General features: G+C 26.8%; 1 protein-coding gene across 4 annotated transcripts in view; it reads left to right on the forward strand.

Annotated features, from left to right (window-relative positions):
* Positions 1-27,883, forward strand: part of LOC129962513 (uncharacterized) — a 60,653-nt gene that overhangs the window by 9,233 nt on the left and 23,537 nt on the right. The window contains exon 1 of one of the 4 annotated variants that reach the window (XM_056076259.1): positions 18,006-18,202. The exons of 1 other annotated variant lie outside the window; for it this stretch is intronic. In XM_056076259.1, the coding sequence (XP_055932234.1) occupies positions 18,194-18,202 (9 nt within the window). In that variant the 5' untranslated portion in view covers positions 18,006-18,193. Of the gene's footprint in view, positions 1-18,005; positions 18,203-21,367; positions 21,523-21,654; positions 21,810-27,883 lie in introns of those variants that run through there. 2 more of the 4 variants (XM_056076260.1, XM_056076262.1) reach the window with 2 other exon arrangements.

Below are 27,883 nucleotides of genomic sequence, written 5' to 3' on the forward strand. Positions count from 1 at the left end.
GAGCTCTATCCCAAAATAGTCCTGGCATTTCTTCAGAAAGGGATGTTAATGCAACTACATTTCCCTCAGAAATGCAATTCTTCTTTAAAATAATGGAGAGGGGGCGAAAAAATTCCTCTGCCTAAAGTAAAATGTAACGTATTTTACAGCGGATATTAATTAAATGCATCTAAAATATTAAGGAATTAGCTTGTCTCCTATAAATAAAATTGTAAAAATTAATTATCCTTAAAAAATTGTGCACTTCATTAATGTGTGTAAGGAATTGAATTGCAAAATTTTAAAAACTCACATAAATTGAAATAATGTCCATAATAAAGTAAATAATAAAAGTTACAGATTCATCAATTTAAAAACTAGTCGGAGTAGTCTTCCCAAAACTTTCTCTCATAATCTCTAATAAACTTGTCATGCCAGAGAACATCTTACATGGCTTTGACGTACAATGGTTATAAAAATATTTTTTGGCGCGAATTTAGTATTTTTGCTGAGTTTATTATGTCATCATTGGCGAATTTTTCGTCGATTAAGCATGCGTTATAATATCCAAAAAATGGAATTTGTGTTTTAGACACCGTTTCCTCAACCAATTGAAACAAAAATTCGACACAAAATTGCGCTTATAATCGCAAAATCATGTACCAAATTTGATATATTTAAGTCATTGAATCTTGTCATCATTGAACCTACAGACAGTCAACCTGTGGTTGAATTCGGCTCAAAATTTGGTAGGTGTCTTCACTGAATATGTTAAATATGTGTACAGAATTTTATTTATCTTTCTCTCTTCGTTTAGTAATTAACGTGCTAACTATATTCTAACAGCCAGACTGTCAGACTTCCTCTTAGCAGATTTTACTCAAAATTTGATAGAAATTTGCAATTTTGGCGTACAGACCATTTACCAAATTTCAACCATCAAGCGTTGTGAGTTATCTTTGTGACAGACAGAAGGGCATTTGCCAAAAATGTGTTTATCGAACTCAGGAAGGTCTAAAACGCGGTGATTCGTCAAAATCTCGTTTTCGAATTTTTTTGACAATTTACTATACTTTTTTTATACTACATATACGGAAATGTAAAAATACTAATAAAAATATTTATAAAAATTTACTTAAACGAATTTACTCGTAAAAAAGTGTTGAATTTAGGTTCTGTTTATGAAAAATAAATTTAATTACATTAGGTAGACGATTAATAGTACAATAACTGTGAACAGATTAAAAAAAATTTAACAAAAAGTATTTATTTGCCTTTTTTTTGCTCAGACCTAGTGAATGATTAAAATACATTCACGAAGAGTGTGCATGATTTTTTATAAAATGATATGAAAGCTGTTTGTAAATGATTAATGATATTCTTATTTTTTTAAATAAGGTACTTACCGTGTTTAATGGTGCTTAAAATTGTTTGAGAAAAAGTTGTTTTTTAAAGTTAATCAGTGAATATTACGTCGAAAGTCACAGTATGATTAAAGAATTGATTTTTTAACAGTTTCGTTGAATAAATGATACGAACGATTGTGACTTTTTTTTAGATAAATAGAGAATATTTTTATTAAAAAAATTCAAATGTAACGATGCATTTAATAAAATTACCAGCATTTTGTTCCACCAATGCATTTTTACGAAGAAGAAATGAACTTTAATAAAAAATTAAGAAATCAGAAGACAAGAAAAAGGAGTTTCTTTGAATGCTAACCTTTTCCGATTTTTGAAAAAAAATAGAAGTTCCGTCTTAGTGCCAAAGTTATGTACTTAATCTATTCATCTGGAAATTCTAGTTTTAAGGATTGTGTCAAATAAAAACATCGAGACAGTTAAATTAATTATGAATTATTTATTTATTATTAAATAACTAATTATTTTAATTCTATATAGATGTTATTCTTACGCTCAGAAATAATAATCATTATTTTCAGCTTACTAAATTCCAAATTTGAGTCGAGTCCTTAAGACTGAAAATAATGCATTAGGAAAATAAAAATTTTCAAAATATTTTTTAAAATTCTAAATGAATGAAAATACAAGTTTATTTATTTAGTACCTTTATGCTTTTCTGCGTGACGACTAAAAGAGACAAAAGAGATAGAAAAAAACTACAATTGCTATTGCTATTAAAAACTACATTGATGCAAAATTATAATTTTTAGAATCTGTAAAAATTTTCGCTTTGCCTATGTTATCTTGTGAACAGGAGTAATTTTGTTTGGATTTTAACCATCTAGGACTATGTTGTTAGAAATGTAAAAATTTCGGTTGAGTTCGCAAATTTGCCATCTAATTCAAATGGGAGGGGAATAGAAATGGGGGGGGGAGATTAGCATTTTCATTTCGCTATAACGTTCTTAAAATTGAAGATAGAAAAATAAATCCAGTTAGCTAAATTAGCGCCTCATTATAGCAAACAACAAAGAACTTCTGTATTTAAAATTTTTCGATAGTTGCAATATCTTGGAGGTTACGGACTAAAATGTGATTTTCAAGCCCTAATTTTGATTGTTTTTCCCGTGAGGTTTTGTCTTAAAATTGAAAGAAATTTGGAGATAGTAATTCAGATTTAAAGGAATCTTCCTGTTCCTTCCAGCTTGCCGAGAGGAGTTTTTTTTTATATTAATGAAAAAAATAAAAATTTCTAAAATTTTGGAAATTCTCTAAAAATAGAAACATTAAGATTATCTAGGAGTAATCTTGGTTTAGGTCAGAAGAAACTCAGATTCGAGACACGATTCCTTTTATGACTTCCGTATACATGGACATGGCGTATTCTAAGCCATCTTTGAGTTTTAAATCTTTGCAAACTGCTGCTGATGCTTGGAAACTTTGAGAATAGGTGCTGGGTTAAGTGTTATCGATTTTTCATCTTATCGTGGTTCAAAACTGAGGCATTTCTTAAAATAATCTTCATAAAGTTTCAAAAATTAAATTCTGTAATATGGATGGATGCATATTTAAAATATCTAAGGTTTCATAAAATTAACTTAATTTGCCATTCTCATTTGTTGATTGCTTGAATATGAATTTTATTTCCGCGTAAACGAAACAGACATATGTCTGTCCATTCCATCCGTCTGTGAGCACGATAACTAAAAGCAAGCTAGCTTTTAGCTAGCCGAATGAAATTTTGTATATAGTCTTTACACCAAATTTGCGGATTTCTGTCAAATTTGAGTGAAATCCATTCAGAGAAAGTCTATCTATTCAGCTTCCGAATAAAAGTTAACACAGTAACTACCAAACAAAGAGAGCTAGATGAATAAGATTTGGTACATAAATTTAACATATAAAATGCAGAAGTGTATAAAATTTGGTACCAAATTCATCAAGGGTCGACCGTCTGTCTATATGTATTTTCACTAGCATGTAAGCACTTTCACTCAAAAACGCAATGATTTAAACTATAACATTTTGTATATAATTCTGTGAATAAAATATGTGAATAATTGTATATGTGTCAAATTTTGGTGTCCATAGGCCGAAAAAAAGACATCCAAGATAATAATCGATTCTCTGATACTTGAGTACTAACCGCATCCTATTGATTAAATGCCAGAAAAGCACTGCCAAAGATCTTACGCTAATAATAATCTTTCGTAACTAATTTTTGCCAATGGTTAGTAGGGCACAAGTATGCTTATAATAAAGCATGCGAGAAAGTTTCAGGGAGACTATTCCTCCAAGTTATATATTGCTTTACCTTCCGAAAAGGAGTCTGCGAAATAAAACATTTAGTAACTAAAGAAAAGATTGGTGCAATTATTTTATGGATATATAGCAGAAGTGAAAGATCCTCTGACGAGACAAAGGATCTAAGAGAAATTCTGTATTCTGAAATTTTCATAATAGGTATGTAACTTACTGACTCAATTTAATTTATTGCTAATGTTGAAGTGCTTATTTTTTAGCTTGAATTATTAAAACAAAATATTATTACCTTATTTTTTTTCATTTATAATTTAAAGTGAAATTTAAAGCTGAAGTGGTCTTCCCCAAATTTTCTCGCATATTCTCAAATAAACTTGTATCAGAGAACTCCTTGCATGGCATTGGCATACAATAGTTAGAAATATTAATTCTTGGCGTGAATTTAGCATTTTTACGAAATCCATCATGTGATCCTTGGAGAGTTTTTTGGGGATTAATTCCTAGCATGGGATTAATAATATCCAAAAATAGAATTTATATTTTAGACGAATTTTCATTAGTCGAAACAAATTTGACACAAAACTGCTCTTAAAGTCCCAAAATCCCATACCAAATTTGATATATTTAAGTTATTACATTTTTGAATTATCACGTTTGCATATTTCTGAAAGTACAGATCAACAATCAACCCATTGTTAGATTTAGCTCAAACTTTGACTGTATCCAGGCTATAGATGTTAAATCTGTATACTGAATCTTATATATCTGACTCCCTTCGTTTTGTAATTATCGCATTAATTTATATTCGAACAAGCAGACAGACTAATTTCCACTGAACATATTTTACACAAAATCTGATAGAAATTTGCAAATTTGGTGTTAAGACCGTATACCAAATTTCAACCGTCTAGCTCAAATCGTTTTTGAGTTATTTTTGTCACTGACAGGCAGACAGAAAATTTCCAAAAGTGTGTTTTTGAAACTTAGGGAGGTCTAAAACGAGGACATTTGGCAAAATCTCGAATTCGAATTTTTTGACGATTACTAAACTTTCTCTTACTACATATACGAGAAAGTGAAAAGCACTGTAATTTGTAATGAAATTAACAACTAGGCACAAAATATCATTTTGGGAACAATAATGACATTGTTCATTTAATGGCGTATTAACTTTTTTCCTTTTCTCGAAGCCTTCTTTGACCAGTCTTGTTTCTTGCTGATTTAATCCTATGTATCTGTATCTTTATTATTCAAACTCAATAGATTTTTTTATTCGAAAAAAGAGGCAATAAAATTTTTATCAAAAAATTATTATTTATGAAAAAATTTCATTTATTTTAGTTAAGTTTGGATTACTATTCTATCTTATCAAATTGGAATATTACGGTTAATACTTGTTATGGCTTTTGGAAAATCTTTATAATATATTGATTAATTTTTAAAACGTATACTAAGTTAGTTTATTTTCAATTTTTGAAATACGCAGTATTAAATAGCTGCTTTACTGAATATTCCCAAATTGTTTTTAATTTTTGAAATACGCAGTATTAAATAGCTGCTTTACTGAATATTCCCAGTATATTAATTCAATAAAAAAATATATTTTTTAATATTACAAAGATAAATGAATTATGCAATTTCTTCTAGAGCAAGTAAAGACATACTGATGTATTTTAAAAATACCCTTGTTGAAATATCATGTGTGGACAGTCAGAATAGGATATGACCAATTTAAATACATGCAATGATTGCGCATACTTCCTGATTACAAGCATACGAAATTACTCGCCTTGTGAAAGTCCGAGCAGTGCTTGTTCTATAACAATAAAATGCCAATTCATAGATACTCATTACCTGATATTCTAATGCTACAACAATAAGCTTATTTCTCTGATCTCACTCCATATGATTTCTTTTCTCGTTTGATGTAGAGTTTGTTTAAAGAGTAACGATTCTTGAGTTCTGAAGAAGTGCTGTAACGACATCACTGGAGAAATGCCAATAGGGAACACAGTAATACACATTTACATCTTTGATTGAACAATGAACAAAAAAATGCATAGTTGCATAGAATAGTAACTTTCGGGGAAACATCAAATCAATATGTTTATGCTTATTCATTCTTTAATAATAAGCCAAATCTCGGAATTTTTTGAATGTACATTAAATCTATCTTGTAATGAAAGTCACGTTGATGTTGTTTTGAAATCTGCAATAGGATGTTGACTAAACTGTCGTTATCTGACCACATTTCAGAATTTCGATGTCACTTTAAAATATTCAACGCCTGGCTTCAAAATAGGACTAACGGATCTAACAAAGAAACAATAACAACAAAAAGTCATGCACTGCAATTTTGAATAAAGAAAGAACATAGAATTTTTTCTCTTTGTTACCAAATAATTTTATGGCAAAAGTTATAGTATAACTCATACACTAAATTCTCAATTGTACTCTAAATAATTCCTTCGATCATGAGGTTATTATTTTTAGAAAATTCATAGTCAAAGATGCGGATATAATCTAAAAATACTCTGGTTGCATCTTTATGTTTTTCCTGCACATTGGCTTTGTTCTCGGTTGTATCAGAATTAATAATAGAAGAACAGATCATCGCCAGTCGCCTCTTTATCTGTTTTTCGAGCATTAAAAAACCTCTTGCTGTGATAACAATGCTGTTGAACCTCTGCAAAACGGGAGATATTGTTCAACTGAGACAAAACTGTTTAATTCACGGATCAGTGACTCAGGTGATGAAGTCAAACCGTTAACCATAAGGTGCTGCGCGTCTTAAGGATTTTGATGTCTCGTTTTTTCGATACCTTAGCGTTATGAAGATATCACATTCGTTTTAATGATTCTGCATTTTCTGTGGAACACAGTTAATGGGTAAACGCGGAAGTCATTTGATGTGTTTTTGTTAAAAGCGCGTAGGAATCATAATTTTTTCCCCCTCTCTGAATGGAGATGATTATTTTGGAGCTTATCCGTAACCTAACAATTATTTTCTGCAACTCAAATTCTGCACGAACTTTGTGGGCAGTTATTGGGCTTGAACGTTTTAAATAAGTGTTAAAGATTGGATTAAATTATATAATAATTAATTAAATCATTAAATTAAATTTTATCATATTAAATTAATTAAACTGTAAAATTTGAATTTCAGAAAACTTTATGAGCAATTTACTTTTTATTTGCTGATATATTCCCGGTTTTACTCGGGTTAAAAATACTTTTGTTCTAATATTTTATTATGAAAGAAATATTTATACACAAAAACGAACGAAACGAACAAAATTTTCTTATCGTCTGAAATCTTTTTTTAAAATTAAAATGCGAGCATTAATCAAATCAAACCATTTTTAGAAGCCTACAAAAACTAATTTTTCTATAATTTTTTAATATTTAATCTAAGTACTTCAAAGTTTGATCAAAAATACTAAAGAAATTTTTTAATAAAAAGTTTTACAATAATTAATAAAATAATTAACATTTCATGAGTAAATCATATGTTAGTGATTTCACCTTGACTAAAGCAGTGTAAAGCAGCAAGTTAAAAATAAAATATTTTATTAATATTCATGGAACCTTCACTAAAACATTCCTGGAATTTTGTTGAATTTGCTATCAAAATTATTTTTAAAAATCCATGTAGTAGTTTATATTTCTATTACGTACAATAGAAAAAAGATAATGGAGTTTCAGTTTTATTTTTACTAATTGTTTAACTTTAACAAAAGAGTTTGAACAACTCATGCGCAGTGAAAATAGCTTTTAATTAATGAGAAATAAATTATTCAATTAATTGTCTCAAATCAATATTTATGCGGCATAATATATGTGAGCAAAATTTAAAAAAATTATTCAATAATTTATATTTTTATAGCGTATGAAAAACTTGGAGTTATAATTTTATTTATAAAATGCTTTTAAAAAGTTTAAATATATATTTAAAGAACAAAATAATCAAGAACGATAAATCGATATCTATCTTTAAAATTATTTAAAGACTATGCAAATCACATAAATTATTTTTATTACACATTTTTTTTGAATTCTGATAAATATAAAATAATATAAATTAATGCAACACTAGATAGATTAAATAAAAAGTATGCAAACAAACTCGCATAGAAAAAGGGAAAATTAATTTCTAAAGGACAATTTAAAATGAAGTCAAAATTTTTTTTTCTCCTTCAAAGCAATAACAATCAGGATTTATTCAAATAATGTTTACTATTTTCAATCTGAAAAAACTTTACACCGAGAATTCTTTTAACCACATTATTTTTAAATACAACACGATATTCTTGATTTCTTGTTTAATTAACTTTTTTTTAGACTGTCAATATAAATTTTAAACGAGTTTCAAGTGATTTCCACATTTAACAGGCGGCTATCACCTGCTCATAAAGACTGCACAAAGCACGATGATTCTGTGACCTTGTCTTGTTTCATTACATTGCTTAAACCTATCAACAATCAAACGTGACTAGCTTACTTGTTGGCCCAGGGTTAACTTCTAAATAGTTATTCATTACCATTTTAAATTGTAATTATGAGAGAGAGAGGATTATAATATTCATTCATCAGTATAAACTTTGCAATATATTTTTTTTTGTTCTATTACATGGAACAAAATGGTTCTTTTGAATAGCTGAAAACTTGAGTTAAATAAAATTTCACAAACATTCATTTTTAGTATTATATAACATATGATGAACCATCAGTTAACATAAAATTTGAAAGTTAGCAATGAAAATATTAATAATTTTAAAGTGAAGGGGGGAATAAGAGTATTACTATTTATTTTTCAATCAAATGACACTGATTAAAATTTTTGATAGAAGTTTTTTTATATCACCTTGAAGTGTAAGATCTTTGAAGAGCGTTTTCACATTTATTCATTGAGAATTATTTTAATTAATATCATTGTCTTATTATTGAGGTCCTCTTAGCTAAAATTTTCCTTTTTTGAAGGATTTAGTCCAACTTAAATCGGCATCTTTTAATATCATTACTAATAATAAAAGCGAATGCGTGTGTACGTTGGCACTCAACGCGACGGACTATTAGTTTTAGAACTACCATATATGATACAAACATAATTTATAGTTTGGTAATATGCATCTTGGATTTACTTTTATAAAATTTTAATCGAAGATATTTTGATATTTTTCAATTCATAGTTCATTTCTGTTTTCCGTTATATAGAAGTGGTTTTTACAACGTTTTCAAATTAAAAAAATAATCTTTTTAATAATACGAATATTAATGTCGTGTAATTTTTATCGTTATCTAGTTTGGATAAATTTTCAAAACTATTTTTTTAATCTGATTTACAGCAATATTTATCTTTGCTTTGTTGAAATTAAATCTAATTTTATTTTTTCACCAAATTATTTTTAGGTATTATTTTTTTTAAAGTTAAAAATATACGGTTAATAAAGTTTGCTTTTTTGATATATTAGCACTTGCTTGTCTTTCTCTTTCGTGTTGATAAATATTTAAAATTTTTAAGCATATGTTTTTAAATTTCAAATATGAAGTTTAATTCAAGTTTAATTTCATGTCAATTCAAGAAGAGATGCACTAGTAATGATTGAATTTTTTTACCAATTTCAATTTAATATTATAATTATTATTTGTTCCTTGGATTGGTTTCTAAGTAAAAAAAAAAAAAAGTGTTTTTTTTTTTTTTTTTAAATTAGTATTATTAGTGTTTGTTTTTATTTCTTTTAAGCATTGTAACTGAGAAGTCATGACAAAAAGTTTTATTCCTCAAAAAATTTAACTTTTGAGAAATTCTCTTATAGTTTTTTTCAGTCACATATTAATTATTTTGGATTTTTGGAAATTTAATACCATTTTTTTGTTTAGTCCCTTTTTTAAAGTATCATATTATTTATTCTTTTACAATACATGTACATGAAAATGCAAATATTTTGTAAATTTCTTATCTTTTACTTTTTTTTTGCAATTCACTTTGACTTTTTTTGCTATTTTTGTCGATATTTAACTCAAAGAATTTCGAATTAGAATACTTTTAATTTGAAAGATTAGTTAGAAATAGATCTGATATATTTTCCTAAGTGTAAAATTACACTTAGGATTTCATTAAATTGATGTCTGTCTATTTTCAAGTGATAAATTAGAAAATTTAAATAATTATGCTGTCCGCATTGATAATTTAACTAATAGGATATCTTATGGTTAGACCTAATAAGCGTGTCGCTAAAGATCACTAGTAAAACAATAAATAGACATTCAATACGCTGCTCAAAGCGATGTTAGACAATAGGTTAATAAATTTATTCAAGAATAAACCAGTAAATTTGGGTTAAGCAGATGATCATGCTATTTAGCATTTGACCATCCAATTGACTTACTTACTATGATTGCTCGAGATCGATTTGGAGCTGTAAGCTACTTAGAAGAAACAAGGATGTTACCAGAAAAAAAAATCACAAATTGATCGGTGAAATTGATTTAGAAAAATTTAACTTTCTTTCATTTTTTGTGCAAGTTCCGAATGACAAGTTTCAAATTAAATATTTTAAAATTAAGCTGAATTGATTAATACGTGTTTTGAACAAGTTTTCTTGCTGGCGAGGGACACAAATTGTTAAAAATGAGTGCCGATCTAAGTGCCACTTTTTATAAAAATCAGATGGAAGTGGTTGATAATTGCGAGTTTTTTTCTTGAATTTACTTGTGAACTTTCACAATAGGATATTAACATGACTAAGCTAAATTAAACTATGAATTTGCAGTAATCATCTTTACATTACATTTATGTACATATTTTTATATTTACTTAAATTTTCTTTTTTTGTTTATCTTCTACTTTTATTGTTATTATCTTATATTATGTTTGTTATTCAGCAATTTACTTTATTATTTCATTATTTCATGTACTTTATATTTTCAAAACTCTGCAAGAATTGTAGATTTCGTAGTTTCTAAATTTTTATTTATTATATGTAAATTTTGTATTATATTTTATTAATATTGTTTGAAGTTATAAGATATGACGAGTATGAAAGTCTCTGCTGTACCTATCTGATTTCTTCTGTCTATGCCGGCTTTCACTCGACTGTTTGTAATCTAGCCGCATAGGTGAAGATTGGTCAGGTTTCTCTACTTTGGATATTTTTGTTGCATTATTAATATCAACACAATGTATATTTATACTCTGCAAAATTTTTAGATTCATATCTTCTTATCAAAGAAATTCTTTAAAAAAATAAAGAAAAATATATAATATCTGAAAGTCAATACATGTAAAATTATAAAAAGAAAATCAAAGATCACAGAAGGGAAAAAGCGGATTCAGATAAGAAAAAAATTGAATATTTTCATGCGAAGAAAAAGTTTCATATTTGTTCATTATCAATTAGAAATTTTACAAAATGCATAAGATATCAAGAAATATTTTTATTAAAGAAGCTGTATAAGTTATTTTCAGCTTCAAAGATTTTTGTAATAAAGTCAAAATGTCCGCTTCCTGTTACTGAATGTTTGTCACAGTGGTATTCATATTGATTCGGTTATGTAATTCAAGAAGATTAATTAAAGAGGGAGGTTTCAAAAATGGGAATTATGCTTCATTATGTGAATATTATTGTTCAGCAATATGAGATTTTAAAGGAAGTATAGTGGAATTTGCTAGGCATAAAATATTTCTCATATTTTTTTAAGTATGTAGATTTTGCTTTCCATTTTTACTTAATTTTATAAACTTATTATTATTGAATTAATATACTTTTAATTGATATATTAGTTGATATATTTATATTATTTTATCTTTTTTATCTTTTTCTTATTGCCGGCTTCCTGGTATAGGGGTAGCGCATCTTCCCCGTGATCTGGGCGTCCCGGGTTCGAATTCCGGCTCGGGTATGGTTGTTCTTCATCTGTGAGGTGTGTGAATGTGCCCCCCCCCCCGTAAAAAGGGGTTGTGCAAGCGAATGTGTGAGTTATATTTTCATATGAGCTAGAAGTCAGACTTCTGCCCTCATATGGTCAGGGGTCTTTACCCTCAGAAGCTACTGCACCCCCTTTCCGTGGTAACGCTGACACGATATCATCATCATCATCATCTTTTTCTTATTTATAATAGTAATATAAAATTAAGAATTTATCATGGATATTTAAAAACATAAATATATATTTGTAAATCAATAAATAACTATAATTTTCTTGGATAAAATATTTACAAAATTTACTGAAGAACTATTTTATAATTCTATAAATCTACTGTTGATCGATTTTTAAGTAAAAATATCATGAATTTTTCTGGAACACCTACGGCAAAAAAAAAAAAAAAAAAAAGAACCCAGAAATTTTTTATGTTTGCAGATGATATGAAAAATTTACATTATAATTGGATATAAAAATAATTATATTATAACACACAATATGATAGAAAAGTAAATAAATGGTCCTTTTAAGATATATCTTTTCTGAACAGTAGAAATGAAAATTGCTACATTTTTCATATTTAACAATTGCATTACAAATAATCTCCATTTTTCACATTTAACAATTGCATTACAAATAGTCTCGTATATAACGGTTTGTAATTTGTTTCCATAGGAAGTCACGCACTTAAGTAAAGTTTAAATTGTGAGTCAAGAAATTCTGAAAACGTTTGCGAGTCCAATTATTTTTCTTACAAGTTACAATTGAATTATGTATTGTATGAAGATGTTTAAAAGATCTTAAAAGTTCAAAGCATTTCTTATACAATAAACAAGGAAAGAAATTTTTTTTTTAGAAACTACTTTCAAGGTTGCAGTTATTTTTATTTTTTTTAAATGTTTGCCTCTCTTTCTACTTTTCTTCCCTTTCGGTTTGTATTTGGATATTCACAAACCATAAATAAAACAAATACAAAAAATACTGGAAGCGTAATATAATGAGAGGATATTACAATAAAACGGCTTTTAGCACAAGGCTTCCTAGTCTGTTTCTTAAAAACCTCATAAAACTTGAATATTTACTCTCAAAGAATTTAATGAGGGGAAAAAAATGAGAAACAAATACCAAGCTTTAAAAATAAAATATTTGAAGCATTGTTCGTCGGGTTTTTTATTTGATCGGACAGATCAGAGAATACTTAGATTAATTCTTCTTTTTTTTGCAACGGAAGTCGTCAGACTTGTTTATTGGACCTTGACTTAACTTTTAGTTTTGTACTAGTCATATATATTTATTTACTGATGCAGATCAGTTACTTTTATTGATGTGCACAGAGGGTCAAATTTAGATGAAATCTAACAAGGAAGTTGGCGACAAAAGGGGGAAATGATTGCATGATTGGAGGATTATTTATGAAAAAAAAAATGAATCAACCACGCACTCTTCACCAACCTGATGTGCAAAGATAGTGGGAGAGTTTTGTGGACTATTAGTAGCATTTCACCTCAATTAGAAAAACGTGGGCGACTGTGACCTTAACCTTGATTGTATCGGTTTGTATGGAAGAACTCTATATTTTTCATTGTATCTTGTCTCGGACAGAATTGTTTGTGGGTAGAAGTTTATGAGTCATGTCATAAAAGGGTTTATTCCCAATTATAACAAATTCAATGTTAAGAAACACAATAGAGTACGATACTTAACGATTTATTTATTAAAAAAAGATAGATGATGGATATAATATTGAGAGATATAAAGTGCATTTCATGATTTTATTGAATGTTTTCTTTATGTTTTTAATGCTTTTATACAAAGAATTTATTTTAATGGATTGCAATACCCACACGATTTTCTGATGTGTTTCAAATAAGTAAAGAGTGCCCTAAAATTAACGCAAGATTTGAATTTGCCACCATTCGGGTAATAAAGTGTTAGCAACCCTATTAAAAAGCCACTTTGACAGCTGATAGTTTAGGGTTAGTAAAAATAGAGTGTCACATGATAGAACAACGTGTTTTCATTGTTGAATAATATTTTAAAATAATGAAATTCTGGAGGGCCACAATTCGAAAATTTGTGATTTGGTTCCCTAGATCGTATGATTTAACACCATTGGATTTCTTTTTATGGGGTTATTTGAATTCAAAGGTCTGTGCCAAGCTCGTGTGAATTGAAGGTGGAAATTCAATGCTGCCTCAACAAAATTTTGCCACATTTATACAAAATTCATGGAAAATTTTGACAAAAGTGCGTATGTGCCAGCAAAGCCGTGGAGGTAATTTGCCCTATATGTTATTACATACATAGCCCTATCCTGTGTGCTTTACGATTCAATAAAAATATAACGATTTAAAGGGAAAAAACTATGTTTTTTTTTGTTTTTTTACTTAATCAGTCCTGCGTTAACAAGTTATTCTATCGTGTGACGTTCCATTTTTACTAACCCTAAACAATCAGCTGTCAAATGGTTTTTGTAATACGGTTGCTAATCCTTTGCTACACGAATGTGGCAAATTGAAATCTTGCGTTATTTTGGGATACCCTTTATATAGCTTTTCATAATTTTAAATAAATTACTACAGATATTACTTTCAACCATCATTTATAATTAAAATAGATTTTTACAATATCATATTAGTCTATGATATTTAAAATTATGCTTATCTTATTATGGAGATCATCACCTATTTATTAACATGATTTTTGGATTTGTTTTATTTGAAGTTAATATCTGAGAATAATTTAATGAAATACATCATATTATATATTCTTTAAAGAATGTATTCTTTTAATTTAAAGTTTTATGACAACAGTGAACATTTGAGGTAAAAGAAATTCAGAAAGTTAAGTAACTTTTTAGTAATTTTTATCTACAGAAATTATTTTATTGAAACAAAACTCAAATGAATAACTAATAATTAGTTAAAAATTATAAAGTTCACATTTTACTCTTTTAAGTTGATTCTCCAAACGTTTAAATTTAATTTATCTTCTATCGTTTAAATAAATTATGCACGACCTTAAAGTACTTAAATTTAAAAGCTACGAATGGGAATTAATATTTACTTGACAGTATATAAAGTTTATTCTCCGAATGTACATTTTACGACTAATTAATAAAAAAGTATTTTTTTATAAGACAAGTATGGCCTTTTGATGCCACTACTTCATATGAGTGAGTCATAAAATGCTACATCACCTGAATGATGATTATTGTACGTGAAAATGATTACAATGAACCCACGTGGAAAATTTGTACGGATAACAAAAACAAATTTTATCTCAATTAGGTGTATAACACTTAGTAAATTAAACCTCACCTTTAACGGCTTACACATCCCAATTAAAACAAAAATAGCAATAAGAAATTCCATTTTTCTTTTATTTTTTTGTCATCTAGGTCGCACAAAATGAAAAGAAGATGGGTTAAATAGGCTAAATAATTAACGCCATCTGTCAACGACTGATTTGCCGTTGGCGACTTTTGACTTTAACCCATGCCATTTGGGATACAAGCAGATTCTCCAGGCATGACCTTCCACTGCCATTTTGTAGGTCAAGTATTGGCTACCGAAATGAGGTCCATGAGCTATTTGCGTGTGCGAAATACTATATTTAATCTCCCAAGACCGCGCCAATATTCGATAGGAAGTGAAGGCTTAGCTTCGTTTTTTGCACGCATAGATGAAAGAGTCTGTATTTGGCGCTATGTTCACTCTCGCTCTAAATAATTAAAAGAATAGGGACCATTGAAATCTCCTTTTACCGACTTAGTGTCAAAAGCTTGTATCTTCGTGAACAACTTTTATTATGCATTGTTCCTTTTGCCCCTACTGTTCTCTGCTGGAAACGGCTTAACGTGGTGGAAGAGTTATTTTCAACTGTGAATTTAACGGATGCTGATTTTATATATCTAAAAATCAACAGAGCATATTCGTGCTTGCATGTCGGAAGTGTATGGAAAAAGGTAATAATATGTTTTGTAATTCTATTTTTAATTCAGATTATTTTTCAGAGGCGTTTTTTAACTTGTTTTTTTAATTCTTATTTTAGCGCTCATGGATTTACAAAATGCGGTGTTTTCAAATCTACACATTTGATTGAGCTGATTGATTCGGCTTGTTGATTTGAAATGCATCGGAGCATTTGCGAAAATCATATCTCCTGACCTCAGATTACATTATTTAAACTTGTGATTTCAATGAGAACTAAATATAACCGGTGAGAGCAGGAAGTTGGTCTTATGAAAGAAGAATCAAGAAATTTTGTTTGTTCTTTGGAGTTATTACAAATATTTTTAAAAAAACTTTTATGTATATAAAAATTATCGCCATTGAAATTGGTAGCCTGATTAAATGATGCTATTATACTAAAGCAAAATAATTATTATTTCCTTAAAATTCGAAAAATATAATTATAACAATCATAAATAGGTATTTCCAAAATAATTATAAATAGATATTTCAAAAATAATTATAAATAGATATTTCAGATTGAAATAATTTGAAGCCAATTAGATTTGTCTTAATCTTTAGAAATTATATGGTGCTTTGGTCGGATGCATATTAAATGTATGAAAATTGCAATTTCATAAATTCATCTAGCACAATTGATTTTTTGTTCAAGATTGGTGACTATGTTTCAAATATTTTTTAAGAATATAATTTTTTTTCAATATTCTTAATTTCTGAACCTTCTTCTTCATAAAAAAAATTGAATTTTGTTTTTAATTTCCTTTTTTGGGAAGTTTCGTTGACTTTTAAATTCCTGTCATACAAGTTTTACATGTTTTTCTCACATTGTAAATTTTCGTAGAGTTTTTCTTACGAGAAACTTTATATATTCAAATCTAACGTACAGGCTTTGTTCTAAACCAGAACAAAGAGTTGTAGAATAAATATAGAGTATAAGAATTTAACAGTATTTTCTGCAATTTCTGAATTAAAAAACAAGCAATCTGTTCATTTAAAAATATTCCGTGGTTATTTTAGTGCTTTACGATCTGAAAAAGAAAATTGAAAACGTTGAAAACTTCATATTATTTATCAGTCGAGCCCCAATATTTAAAGACTGGATATAAATATAGTTTATTTTTTATTGTAGGAAATAGGAAATAAGCTTGTGCAAGATTTTCTAGAGTTTGAACAATCATTTGATAAACTTCTAAATTAGAAATTATTGCTTTGAATAGTTTTTTAAAAGCCAAAAATCATAATTTTTGTAATTTTTTTTAAAAAAAAGTTTGGTTTTTAGCTGGTATATTTGAGTTTCATAGATTGTTTTCAATTCATTTTATGCAAAAATTTATTTAAAATTTTTCAAAAAATTAATCCCGAACGTAGTCACAGATCTTAATATTTTTTAAACATAACAGATAGGATAACTATTGATTCAAAAGAAAAGACAAATAATTTAGGGAATGGGTACTAAATCTCGAAGAAAAAATATCTGTCTCTGCTATAAAAATTTTGGATGGTACAACAATATCCTATTCAAAAATTTAAAACAAAAACTTATAATTACAAACAATTCACTTGTAAAAACAGTTACAAATATTTTGATATTAGATTTTTTTATTATTTATTAAATATAAATTCAAATATTTAATTCGTATTTCAATTCTCAGTTTCAAATTTAATTAATATAATTTAACTAAGTCAAGTTATTTCAGTCAACAGAAAATTTCAGTTTCAAAAAATGAAAAACAATTCTTTGTTAAAAAATAGTTGTAAGCATTTTGATATTAAAATTTTTATTATTTATTAAATATAAATTCAAATATTTAATAGGTATTTCAATCTCGGATTCAAATTTAATTTATCTAATTTAGCTAAGTCAAGATTGGTCGATTACGACGAAAAACAGAAGTCTAAATTGTTAACTTCCAGATGATGAAGAAAGCATGGTTAGCAATTTTGCTAAAACTTTTGAAGTGGATGAGGAATTTCATACTTCATTAGGTCGAAATAAAAATAAAAACATTTTTAAGCAGAAATATTTTAAATTTTTTAAGCCTTTAAGAGTGACAGAAATAACGTGCATGTATTAAAATTTTTCATTTCTTGTCAAGCGTCTTGAAATTCCCCAGAAAAAAAAATTGTTTTTCATGCTTTTAATAGATTCTAATCATTTAAAAAAAGTAAAAAATGCCTCAAAAGGAGAAAAATTCCTTAAATAAAGATACGGTTTTATGCAATTCCACTGTTTTCTCAGCTGACAACAAAGGTTTCGCACTGTTTCTTTAGTTCTTTCTTATATCGCTCAAACATCTTCTGAGACCATTGTTCCGACTCATTACTATCAGTTTTGTCCTTGGATACGCCCCACTAGCGACTGCCATACCAGATTTGCAAGAAAGATGGAAAAAACCAGCGGAATAACCAACCTACAACTTAAGTCACGTTTTCCCGCATTTCCTTTTTATTCCCTGACCGAAGGGTGTTTCTTCTTCTGCATTTGTTTGTTTACTTTTTCATCAGGCGATTGTTTGGATGGCGAGAAAAAAGGTCACTATTTGGCGGAAGCCGACGGAAATTGGAACACGTGAAGTTTCTAAAATAGAGGTCGACCTCCCCTTAGGGGTCTCAAATAGGCAGGAAACTAGGTAACTGGAGGCGATATTTTATATGCATCAGGTAGGTAGGATATTAAATTTTATAACGTTTTCAAAATATTTTTAACACTTTTTTGCTTGAACTTGGGTCAAATGCCTTAGATTAGAATTTGAAAACAAAATAAAACTGAGGAAATCCTGAAGTTGGAGAATTGAAATGACATCTGCCTTGAAAATTAGCACGAAAAGCATGAAAACAATATATGTATCTCGTGAGCAGATGCACTTAATGTTATTCAAAATGAAACAAAATATAGTTTAAGTATTCTAATAGGTGATACTATGAAAAAAAATTGGACTTGGAATTGTCAACAAATGTTGAAAATAGAATTTAAAATTCAACGAATGACTTTTAATAGATGCCATTTAAAAGGTTGGAATATTGGTTATTTGGCTAAGAGAAAAATTTAGGCATTCTACGTATAATTTTTCTACTTTAATTTTTTGAGTATTTTCTATTTTAATTTTATGTAGCTTGTTAGAAGTTTTTTTTATATGAATAGTAAATATTTTTCTTAATTTTACCTTTTATATTCATTACCTTTTTATTGTTAATATAAATTTTATCAGATGTAATATATAGGAATATATTTTTATTTCTATGTTTTTGATAGTAAAATTTTACATAATATTATCTAATGTGTACAAACTACTGAGTTGCGTAGTTTTAATTTTGAAGATAATTGTGTAAATATACTGCATAAAGGCAAAACCTATTTCATTTGTAAGTATATGAAGAGGTAGAAATTGATTTATAAGCGATAAAAAATGAGCATTTTGAAAATTATATTTTAATATAGATTAAACTGGACACTAAAATAGATATTAGTAAATTATTCAAATTGTTGAGTACTTGCCGTCCTAAAAATAATTTTATAATTTGATCCAAAACTTTTTATCCGCACTATTTTTTTTGTTGTATTATTTTAATATAAATATGATAAATATCTTTTTGGCCAGAAGAAATGCAAAACTTTAAAATAGATTAAAAAAAACTTTATTAAAATAGATAAAAAGTTTAGTTCTTGGAATTAAAGTATTTTATAAAATAATTTTGAAAATGTTAATTATTTTTATAACTGTGCTTTTTGAATGCATTTGAAGTTATTTAAAATTAATTTATCGTCTGAGAATCTGTGAGAAATTCATTATTTTTTTTCATTAATGGGTAGATTTAGAAGAATTAATTAATTAATATCAATTCATTTGAAAGTAAGAAACAAATGGAATTATGGGAATTTCTGCTAATATTTTAAAATTATCTTTTAACTTACAAATAATTGTCATAGCTATAGTCATATAATAAGCAAAGTTCGTTCCATTTGATGATTTAAAATGGATGTGTAATGGAAATTTAATACTAGTATCGACATTTGAACATGGAATTTGAGAATATCAAAAAAAGCGTTTCTTTTTAAAATTTAATAATAAGGGCTTTGCAAAATCAATAAATTAAAATATTGTTTTTGTTTAGAAAAAATTATATTAAGAAAATATCTTGAAACTGTTTCTTTGGCTTAGCAAATATCTTCATTTAAACAATCAATCAAAATTAAGGATTTCAATCGTTTCAATTACATTAAATAAAATATGCAAAATTTTATTAATTTTTTTATAAATTGTAAATAAAAGTTATCTTCCCAAATCTAAAAAAAATTTTCTTTGAGTATTTTTAATGTTTTTAATTTGAAATGTTTTGTACAGGATAAAAGTCTAACAAAAAATCATTCATGTCAGTTTAAAATAAATAAATTTATTAAATTTAACATTGGGTAAAACAATTTTCAGTAGAGACAGTCTGATCTGATGGATATACATTGTCACTTATGCAAATCGAAAGCAATTTTATCAAAAATAATAATGAATTTAATTTTTTTATTGAATTGGTCAGAAGAGTGTTAATTTTTAGAAATGTATATATATTTTTTATAATTCTTTCATTCGATATTCATTTCTATATGTAATTCGATGTAGTTGAGAAGTTTTAGAATCTTCTTGTATTGATGCTCGAAGCATTTCAAACGATGAAGTTTTCTCTCAAGCATTGAAGCATGCATGTACCATTCATAGTTTTGACTCAATATTTCTGCAATTCTAATTGCATTTGTAATTTTAATTCATAATTAAGTTAATCTTCATATCAATTAGAAAGTTATTGAGTTACACATGCAGATACATTATGTAATTTGAATAATTATTTTATTTTAGCAGCATTTCTGTCTTTGCCTTCTAAATAAATTTTTTTTTGTAAAATTATTTATAAAAAAATTAAAAATTGAATCTTTTTTTTATAAACATATGATTCATGCATTTCATTTCAATGTTTTTGATTGCATACACAAAAATACCGTTAATTTTTGAAACAGTTTTTATTTATTTTCATTTTTTGTTAGATTATTTATTGAGCATAAAAAATTAAAAATTAAATCTTCTTTTGTATAAATTTGAGATTCGTGTATTGCAATTCAATGTTTTTAGAAACATACACGAAAGTACCGTTAATTTTTGAAATAGTTTTTATTTATTTTCGTTTTTTGTAAAATTACTATATATACTACTATATACTCTATACTACTATACTATATACTACTATATAAAATATATATAAAATATATATATAAAATATATATATAAAATATATATATAAAAAATATATATAAAATATATAAAAAATATATAAAATATATATAGTAGTATATACTATATACTACTATATAAAAATACTATATACTCTATAAGTACAAAAAAATTAAAAACGAAATCTTCTTTTTATAAATATGTGATTAAAGTATGGGATTTCAAAGTTTTTGAAAACGTATACAAAAGTTGCGTTAATTTTTGAAATAATTTTTATTTATTTTCTAATGCTCACTTATTTTAGCAATTGATCTTAAAATTATAAAAAAAAATAAATAAAATCGAGCTGTATTAAGCTAAGAAATCAATTAATTATCATAGTTTCGGTAAAACCGAAAACCAATAACTATCACGATATTAACAGAGAAAGGAAGGAAAAGAACCAGGCCACCAAAATCACGTACGAAATCGATTCCGCATCAACTTTTAATCGAGATCAAAGTCACGAGATGCCGCCATTTAAATAAACAACAACACTATAAAAAACGCTTTGCAGGAAATGTAGGTTAGTTCCTTTTCAAAGACTAGATTCAATAGCAAATTGAGGTCTCATCGCCGCTAAGACGAATCGTCGAAATTTCTTCGGACATCGTGCCGGGCGAATCTTGATCTGAAAAACCAGAATTCCAAACATGCGAGTTTCGAGCTGCTGCAAGTAGAACCTTGGACGCTTTTCTTCTGAAAGCGCACGTGGTCCATACTATGGTATTGTGTGACATACATTCTTTATTTTTCGTCGAGCACCCTTTCAGTTATGTTTGTCGCGTTAAAGTAGGTTAATGGGAAATGATATATACTGTCCGTTTTCTACGAGCGCATCACTGTCATTAGGTTTTAATAGACCACAAGGTGATTCAAGAGTGTGTTGCTTAATACTTGCAGAAATGGAAGGTGTGCAATTGTTCGGCGGCGAGTGACGTTACCTTGAGGATTTTCGTCGCCGGTTTTCGGTGTTTTCATTAAGAATTTGAAGGATTTTAATACAAAAAGAGGTATTTAATTTGTAATTAATTAAAGACTGTATTTAAATTTTATTGAAATATATATCTCATTTCTTATTATGATTTTAAAAAGATTGCAGTGATTAAAAATTAAATGACACATTTCTTCGTTCATTTTTTAGTATAATTAATATTTTGAGTGATTAATTAATTTCCTTTGAATGTCATATAAGGAAAAAGTTCAACGCAAAAGATATTTTTAATAATTTTTTCAATATAATATGAATTTTATGTTGCTTTATGCATGTATGTGACAAGTGTATTTAAAATACAAAGAATAGTTTTGTTCAATGTTAGTAATCCATTTTATAAAGAATTAAATAAAATAAATATAGTTTTTTCGTGTTCATAAATATTTGCTAAAATTTATGTAAGTTATTATTATTTTATAATTTCATTATAGGAATCTTTTAGATATTACAAATATTAGAGTTACAGAGCTTGATTTTATTTAATAAATTCTTTTAAAGGAAAGCTAGTAACTTACTTATTTTTATATCAAGTGCAATTATTTTGTCTCTTTCACATTTGTAAGATTCGTAAAATTTTTTATTTTATAATTTATTTTGAATTTCTTATATCATTTTTAGCAAAAAATGCATAGTTAAATTAACAATTAATTTTCAAATGAATGTTTAATATTCTTTGTAAAAATACAAAGAGTATAGTTTTTAAAATGCAAATGGTTCAGGATTTTCTTTATTCTCTTTTCAGTGTTTATTAAATTATCGGAAAACAATTTTTTTTCAGAATATGGGATTTTTTTTGTATATTCCACTTATGGATAACAAAATTTAACTTAATTTGTATATGCCGGCCGGCAAAAAGAAACAACAACAACAATTATCTTTGTGATTTCTTTTTCCTCATCCTTAAGTGGATTTTATCCACTACGTGTTTAATTTTGCTTGAGAAATCTTTTTTAAATTTTCATCAAGATTTTCACTTTAATAATTAGTTACATACAATTAAATCTCTGGTAAATTTATCATTCTTTTTATATTTATATATTGCGCTTAGAATATATAGAATATTTAAGATGATTTTGAAGTGAAATAATCATTGTGAAAGCATTTATTGTTTCAAAGACTATTTTTTCCCCTCCGTTTTCCCTAAAAATAAGCTTCGATTCCTTTTTGAAGAAAACTATATTTTTTTTATACACAAAGAGTATTCATAATTATATGTAATCTGTAAAAACTTAACATGCTGAAAATAGAAAAGCGATTAATCTTGCGCAAGAGTATTTCACGGATCGTTGAATTAGTTTTCATTTTTTTTTATTAAAAGCATAACAAAGCTATAATATAACATTTTACGATGTATGAAAAGTTTTGTTGCTCTATAAAATAAACAGGACAAGAAATAATATGAAGTCTTTGACAACAAACAATCAAAAATAATAATCAGCAAAGATAGCATTTTTTTTTGTTATCTTTGCTTGGGACTAGACAAGAAAAATATAAACATGAAGATAATAAAATTTTTTGAGTAAAATAAAGAAGATTTTTTTGAGTTCCAAGAATGCATCGCAATAGAACATTGAAACTGATATAAGAAAGACATCGATTTTTTTATAAAAGAATAATTATCTAAAACAGATGCAAATAAAGTAGAAATAAATATTTAGCTTTTACAAAAGTTGAATTAATTTAAAAATAAAGTTAATTAAAGGGCAAAGTGTGAAATCCATGTTCGGGAAGAAAAAAGGACATTTCTGTTTATTTAAACTATTTAAAAACTAGAAGGCTGTGTATCCTGTATACTTATGATGCTTACTTGTTACGGCCAATCCCACTCGTAAAGTTAAATATAAAATTAACCATTAATAACTGTATGGATATTTTGTTGCTTTTTGCTGTTGTTGCTGTTTGCCCTTTTAACCAGCTAACTTTTTCGACCTCTTCGGAAAATGTGTATCTAAATTGTTTCTCAAAAATTCAGCGATGAAGAGTACGTTCGTCAAACACAGAGTATGTGTAATATGAAGTTATGTTGCAATGAGACGACTTTTATTTTTTTAATTCTTTAATCATATTTAATTATTTACTTAAACTAACATACATTTTTTGCATATGAACAAAAAGAAACATAAAACATTAATTTATTATTTTAATTTGCTGTTAGAAAATGATATTGAGCAAAGCACGGTAAAACGCATAGTAATCTTTTATTTGTTCTTTTGATTTCGACCTGGCCTCAAAATATTTTAAACATCTTAAAATTTACTAATATTTTTGAGTTTTTATTAAAATTGTAATTCAAACTGCAAATTGTCACTATTTGTTACTCCAGACAAATAAATTCGTCATAACGCAAAATGTTGTACTTTTTTCATAATACTCGTCAAATACATACTGTCAGAATTGGTCAAATATTTTATTTTAAATATATGATATATAATCTTTTATTTTTTGTATATAAAATAAAATTAGTTAAAGCATAGGAATTAAATCTTAATCAGGCTTTGGAAATAAGAAAAGCTAATGACCCGTATGAAATAAAATCTTGTTCTTCTGGATGATAACTTCCTAAATATTGTTAAATTTTACTCGCTTGTATTCGTATTAATTTTTATTAGATATCAATAATTTGAAACTCTAGATAATTCTATAAAGGCGAAATCAGAATATATAATTGAAATTTTGTTAACTCGAACTCAGCTATTCTCTCTCTTCTTACTACACAGAACAAGGAAGTCAAATTAATTTCTCGGATTTGCGATAGTTTCTGTTTTAGAACTAAATTGCACATTTGTTTAAGAGCTGGTATTTCAACGCGACATATTTTTATTCATTTTTTTTAAAATTGTGCTGCCATGTCTAAAAAATTCTGAATATAAAAGAATAAAAATTTTCTCCATGGTTTCGAGTGTTTTTTTTTTTTTTTAATCTTTGAATATTTTAGCAAGTCATGAATAGTTACTGAAAAGACCTAAAAAACCATCATTTTTCTCACCAAGAAAATTGATTCTTGCTAAAACTGATGAACGATTATAGGTTCTGTCAATAAAAAAACTGACAAATTTTCTTGTAAAATCGGAATATATCGGAATATCGGAGGATATTCCTTGAAAATTTTCTTTTTGGCTGTAATAATTACCTTATAATAAACTATTTTTAGATTATATTTCCAAATTTGGAATTCATTCTTATAATTTTTTTCCAGACATGCATGTTTAAAGTTATACATAAACTAAATTTTCTTTTCATTATAAATTTTAGAGTGCAACCACACCTTTTCTTTGCATGACTTTTTGGAAAGTGATTTTTTTTTCAATGTTCTGAAAAATAGTTGACCCATTTTGGTATTAAATGGAACAGTCCATCGGATTTTAGGTTATCCAGTGATAATTGATCATTAGCTCTGACCGAAACATACATATAATGAATTATTCTACTTGAGTTAAATGAGGATATGTACATTGATCAATCACAATAATAAAAATATTTCAGACAAATAAGGAAATTTCTACTATTTCTAATTTTAAACGATTTTCGCTATTAATGATGTTTGAGTTCTAAACAAAATTAAGCGAATGACCTAATTTGCTATATTGCTTTTACTTTACTGTAAAAATATAATAAAACAAATTTTTCCTTGAATTTTAAAATTTCAATTTTCTTCAAATTGGGTGCTTATTAAAAATCCCACTTGTTTATCAAATGTATTTTTAGTCCTCCTGTAAATCATTTTCTAAGAAAATACTTTATGTTGTTTATTTGATTGGCATTTATTATATTTAGAAATACTTAATTTTAAAACTACCAAAAAATAAAAATAAAATCTGAGCATTAGTTTTTAGCATAGGTTTCGTATATTGAAAGAAAAATTTGTGTTTTTTGTCAATTGTAGGAAAAAGTTCATTAAAACCTTGCTTATATTTTCATATTTGTGCGAAAAATCTTAATTATGCGTCATATACAGAAAAATAAAAATCTAATTTTAGCATTCAACGGAATAAATGCTTTTTAAGTAACTTATTTATAATGAAAAACCTTATTTTATATAATTTATTATAGTATGCAAAAATTTCTTTATCATATACAATCTTATTTTTAATAAATAAGTTTTCAAATTCTTATAAAACTAATAAAAATAGTTTTACCAAAATCTAAAAAAATAAAATAGAAATAAAAAGAACAGGTAAAAATGCTCTAAATTTCATCATAGTCTAACAACGGAGTGTCTATATATTTCTTTATTTCGAACTCGTCTATATCCATTCAATTTTTAAATTAATTTTTGAGAAATTAATAAAAATTGAATCAACAAAATTAATTAAATTGGTATTATTGGTGAAAATTTGGAATTTTAAGACGGTATAAAATATATCATGCGAGTTATTGCAGAAAATGACAAAAGTTGATTGTGAAACAAACTTTCTTTGCATTGAGTTAATGTATTCTAATTAAAAATGACCTTATGACGGCAAATGAACTTAGTGGGTTGTTTTTTCTGAATTTGTTGCGTATTTGTATCTTTTGCACATAATTTATTTCCATTATACATTGGCATTTCTATAGTTCAGTATTCGGAACAATGCCATTAATATATGAAATATAAATGAATAGATCTCATATTATTTTCACTTTTTCAAAAAAAAAATTAATAAATAAGTCAATAAATAATATTGTATCAAGATTTGTAGCGACTTTTTAAATATCATTCACAATTCAATCTTATTTTATCATTTATTATTTAAAAACAAAAATATTAATATCTTTTATTTTTAGAACGAAATCCCTTATCATGTTTTAAATGGGTTTGATCTTTTATAATTGTTGCGTTTGACTGAAATGATCAAAAACAAAATAGTTAATTAATCCATTAATTATATTATATTAATCTCTTTTTTCTATCGTTTTCATATTGCTGATAAGGCGAAATACGTACCGCAAACTATTTATTTTCAGATTCCTATATTTTTTGTAATAGTAGAAATGTAAAATACGTCATGATACTGAAATTCAGTCGTTTATTGCATTAATTTTTTTAGATATTACTTTTTGAAAATGAATATATCCAACTATTATTCAAAACGATTTTTTTCTTGTGATGCTAGTTCCTCATATTATGGTGCTCATTTTCTTAATTTTAAAAATAACTAATAAATTTTTATTTCGAGGTAGATTGCCTTATCTTTCATCATACATAATATAAGATGTAGTAAATATTTATTCTGTATCTTTGTAAGATTCTGTATACAGGTATGAAATTCTTTTTAACTTACAATGATTTTTTTATGCATTAAATATAAATAAATTTCTAAATTTAGAGACTGGAAAACCTAGATTAATATATTTATTCGCATCTCATGTTCATTAATTTATTTAATAAATTCCCTAGAATAAGCATTTTTAAGAAATGTTAACTGCATGGAGAAAATTACATATATCATATATTGTTATTAATAATTCGATTGTATCAATTTTTTTTGAAATATTGATAAATCTTTTCTAATTAGATAGTTTTTTTTAAATATAAAGGATATCCCAAAACTAAGGCAAGATTTGAATTTGCAGTAACGTATTGGCGACCTTATTAAAAAAATTGTTTGACAGCTGATAGTGTAGGGTTAGTAAAAATGGGCCGTTACAAGATAGAGCAACATTTTAATGCGAAATTTGAATTAAATAAATAAAAAAAAACAAGTTTTTTCCCTTTTAAATTGTTATATTTTGATAGAATCGCAAAGTACACATGATAGAATAATGCATGGAATAACACATAAGACAAATAGCCTCCACGGCTTTGCTGGCACATACTCATTTTTTTGCCGAAATTTTCCATGATCATGTTGCATAAATGTGGCTGAATTTCGTTGATGCATTGTTGAATAACCTACTTCAATGAAAAATTGCTTATGGGCTTGTTGGCATAGACTTTTGACTTCAAATAACTCCATAAGAAGAAATCCAATGGTGTTAAATCACACGATTTAGGGGGCCAATTCCCAACTTTTCGAACTGTAGCAACCAGACTTTCGTTATTTTTGAAATATTGTTCAACAATAAAAACACGTTGTTCTATCGTGTAATGCTCCATTTTTTACTAAACCTAAA

The sequence above is a fragment of the Argiope bruennichi genome, chromosome 3 (genome assembly GCF_947563725.1).
Source record: "Argiope bruennichi chromosome 3, qqArgBrue1.1, whole genome shotgun sequence".
Lineage (NCBI taxonomy): Eukaryota > Metazoa > Arthropoda > Arachnida > Araneae > Araneidae > Argiope > Argiope bruennichi.